The sequence below is a fragment of the Chaetura pelagica genome, unplaced genomic scaffold, assembly GCF_000747805.2.
Source record: "Chaetura pelagica isolate M959 unplaced genomic scaffold, ChaPel_1.0 scaffold650, whole genome shotgun sequence".
NCBI classification, from domain to species: domain Eukaryota; kingdom Metazoa; phylum Chordata; class Aves; order Apodiformes; family Apodidae; genus Chaetura; species Chaetura pelagica.
This window is the reverse complement of record NW_009951820.1, coordinates 505,290-509,464: the sequence shown is the minus strand read 5'-3', so window position 1 is coordinate 509,464 and position 4,175 is coordinate 505,290. Positions and strand designations below refer to the sequence as shown.

Below are 4,175 nucleotides of genomic sequence, written 5' to 3'. Positions count from 1 at the left end.
TAGGGAAAGGGATGGCTGAAATACAGAGAATAAGAGGTTTCCTCACCCGCTCTGATTCACTCTGTTACTCCTCCCAGATCCTTGTTTGGCAAGGTGGGTACACACCCCTTGAACATCCCCTTCCTGTACAAGGCAGGAGCTCTCCAGAGCCCTGTCTCTGCTGACTCAGGTGGAATTGCTTTTAACAATGGAAGCTGAAGAACCTGTTGGTTTTCATGAGCTTCTGTGTCCTAGGGTGACACAAGCTGTGGGTTTCTCCCTGGCACGTCAGCTCTGTTGGGCTTTTATTGCTCTCGCAGCCTAGCAGGGCCTGGTTTTATTTCTGGCTGACGCACAATCCGCACGGATCAGGGTTTGATTTCTTCCAGCCCAGCATTTCTCAAATGAGTTTGAATTCCAGTGTCACTGAAGATGCTTGCAGGCATTCTGAAACCCTCCGTAATTCTCTTGCAGAGCACTTGATGACATCAGGGAAAGCATCAAAGAGCTGCAGTTCTACAGAGATAGCATCTTCAAGAGGAAAACGGATGAAAAGAAAAGGAAACTAATAGAGAACGGAGAGAGCGATAAAGCCACCAGCTGATCGCTCACCTCGCCCTGCCGTCCCGTGGCACCCACTAGCTCTGTCTCTAGGTTCCTTTCTGTTTGCCAGTCTCTTGAGAAGCTGCACCCTCCAGTTACCCTGTTTCTTAACAGCTGTTAAAAGCCAGAGAGAAGCCTCAGTTCCTGCTTCTCTTCTGTGCCAGCAAGGGATCGACACACTCGAGCCTCAGCAGCTTCTTTGTTTGTACGTTCTAGGTAACAGGCTGTTTGATACTCCTCTGGTTTTAGATGCACTCTTTCACTACACAATAAAACCAGTTCTGTTGAACAATGGTGGTTCTGTACAGCTCATCCTTTGTGCTCCCCACAAGCTGCCAGGTGAGCCAGCCTCTCATAGGCTGTGAAAGGGAATGCTCTGGGAATAACTGACTTTCTGTGGTAACAGTTCAAGGACACTGAGCAGGATGGTCCTGAGCAATAACTCCCGTACGGAACGGGCTGAGCCTGCCCCTCGGTGTGTAAGCACAGCTGGACGCTGGTGTGGAGGCACGGTGCCTTTTCTAGGGAACCCTCCCAGCGCTCCTTGCCGTTCCAGGATGGGAAGCGGAGCCACTAGAGGGAGGCAGCGCGGTGCTCGCTGCAGCATCTCTGCACGGTGGGTGGGACACCCAGCCAGGACGGGCTGCAGCCCCTCAGCGGGGGCTCCTGCAGCCTGGGTGAAAGCACGGGCAGCCTCTCTGCCAGCCCCGGTAGAGGGAGAGCCCAAATTTGAGTTCCATGTCTGCGGCCCGAGATCTGCACTGCTGCCATGGCAGCGTGAATTGGCTGAAAGCTCTAATTACTGACCGAGCTTTCCCTGAAGTGCAGGAGGAGTCACGTTGGTCTAACAGGAGCCTTGACGTGCTCTGTTTGGTGTCTGAGGACAGGGCCAGGCAGTGGGCTCTGGTCTACAATAACACACACCAAAATAACACAAGGGCAAAAGAGATCACATTTACCTTCCCACACACCTGTTGCTTTTCTGCTCAAATCGTACAAGCCACATGTGTTTTACAGCCTGATCTTTTATAAGATCATGTCTTGAGCCATCTGAATGCAAAAACGCCCTTCCTTTCTCCCCCAGCCAACTTGCTGAACTGATAAACAAAACCCAAACATGCCCTGCAGACACCATCTGGTCCCCTCGAAGCTCTTCACACCATCCCTTCCCAGCCAGCCTCTTGGCCACTGCTCCTGCCCAGCCTCCTGTGAGGTGGCCCAGAGAAAAGAGCCATGAGCCTGCAAACCAAGAGGGTATAAAAGAGCACACAACGTGTCTCTCCCTGGCTCTTTTTATTCTGGGTGTTAATAAAACCCAAGGCACATCACCTGGAGCACTGCCAGCTCCCTGGTGGGCCCTTACTGCTCTCCATGTACCTGAAACAAGCTGGATCAGACCTGAGGACACATGGGTCACTGTTGTCCTGACAAAGCTGTCTGGATCCACGCCACACACCGGCAGAATCTGCTCTGGCTTTGATTTCAATTTTGTTAGTTTTCCCTCTTTCCTTTGACTACTTTTTTTCTGACCTACTTCTCCTACTTTTCATATTTTATTCCTTTTTAAGAGGCTTTTATTTTTCTCAAAACATTTTTTTAAGGAAAATATGCCATCTGTGTTTATACATTTTTAAATATTGTTTATTCTTGCTTCTGAAGTAACTGCTGTATGATGGATCTTTATCTCATTTTCCTGTATTTTGCAGTAGCTTCCCTGTTTTTCTGTGCTGGCATTGCCTGAGGTTCCGATTTAGTACAAATTTGTCACACGTCTTGGCAAAGTGCAGATAAAACCCCACCAAAGCAGGCATTATTTTGGGGCTGGAAATGAAAGCTTTCTCTTGCACAAGTTGTGCAGAGGCTGCGGGGGAGCAGGAAGGGTCTTCTCTGTATGTGTGTGTGAGTGTCTGCTTTCCACTGAATTCCAAGAAGCAAATCCAGCTCCTTGCCCAGAGATGTGAAAGGCAGATCTGGGACCTCTCCCCACAACATAAGTCCTGGGATGTGGCCTCCGGGCCTTGCTGGAACCTCTGGCTGCCACATCAGCATTCCAGCCCTCCCGCAGCCTCTGGGGACACAGTGTGTGTTTTTGGATGTGGTAGTTGAAAAAAAAAAAATTACTCAAGGCAAATATAGAGTGTGCCTGGGTTTTTCAATTTAATTTAATAAATTACCTTGGCTCCAGTAATTATTTATTTGAAATAGGAATTCGCTGAGAGGCCTCGAGTCCTTTTAACACGACATTAATAATGTAACCATGGATTACTGATACAATTCTAAAGCAAGTTAAAAAACCACATCACTTATTCTATCCAGGTTCTGAAGTTATTCTCACCCAGAATGTGCAACTGCTCCAGTTGGAAACACCCAACAGAAGCATAATCCCAGTGTAAAGAAAGGAAATAACCCTGGTGCCCACAAAACAGGCAGCAGAGACACCCAGAGGCCCTTTCTGTGGAGGTGCAGCAATAACTCCACATCCTTCCCCATGCTCTATCAACCTTTAATTATTTATATTTGGCAAAATAGCTCCCTGCAAAACCCAAGCACTTGTCTCTGAGGTACCCACATCCCTGCCCTTGGTACCCACATCCCTGCCCTTGGTACCCACATCCCTGCCCTTGGTACCCACATCCCTGCCCTTGGTACCCACATCCCTGCCCTTGGTACCCACATCCCTGCCCTTGGTACCCACATCCCTGCCCTTGGTACCCACATCCCTGCCCTTGGTACCCACAGCCACCCACACCAGGATGGAGCACTGCCTTTTGGAGCTCCTGTGGGCACGGGCTGACACACACCCTGTGCCCAAGCCTGCAAACCAAGGGGGAGCCACAGGAGCCCCCACCAGATGGAAAGAGAAAATATTCTCCTTTTGGCTGCAAGTGGCACTTGTCTGATTTCCCTCCCATTCCCCTCACTTGACGTGCCTCCGGGCTCCCAATCCATCTCATCAACTCTTTTCTTTGCCTTTGCGCTTGGAACAAGTATTTCCTGCATGTTTGTACAACATTTTTTTATGAACCAGTCTGCCACTGAGTTTCCCAAGTAAATGAAAGACAGCACAGTGGCCACGGGCCAGGGTGAAAGGAACCTAATGCACATGTAAATCCACCTCCTTGGACAGAACACTGCAGAGAGACAGTTAGCAACACATTAAACCATTCTGCTGCACAAACCCTGTTTGTGGCACAGGTACAACACAACCCTAGTAATTGCAAAATGATGGCAAAGCCCTAAGGAAAATCCCCCTGGCCCACTGTGGGGGAGCTGGGGATCCCTGCTCAGAGCTGCAGCTCCGCGCTCAAGGTCGGTGCAGACGCCTGGAACAGAAACCCTGCTTTTTGGAACTATTTTTTTGTTCCCCCTCTTGCTGCTGCTGATGATAGCCTTTTACTGGAATAAGTCAGTGATGCTGACAGACAAGATTTTAGGGTAGCAAAATCTCTGTGACACTTTAAGTGCCCTAACATGACAAAACAAGGACGTGCAAAATGATCCCGGGTGTAAAAATACAACTTGTCAGAAACCCAGGAGCTGCCTCGGCTGCCTGTGCCCTGGCAAGGATGGGTCACCCCAACCTGTCCCAGGGG

The 4,175-nt window shown here is 49.6% G+C and overlaps 1 protein-coding gene across 1 annotated transcript in view; it reads left to right on the top strand.

The window, feature by feature from the left end:
* Nucleotides 1-876, top strand: part of REXO2 (RNA exonuclease 2) — a 4,587-nt gene extending 3,711 nt beyond the window's left edge. The window contains exon 6 of the mRNA XM_010008747.1: nucleotides 454-876. Coding sequence (XP_010007049.1) covers nucleotides 454-583 — 130 coding nt within the window. The 3' untranslated portion in view covers nucleotides 584-876. The remainder of the gene's footprint in view (nucleotides 1-453) is intronic.
* The last annotated feature ends 3,299 nt before the right edge of the window (nucleotides 877-4,175 follow it).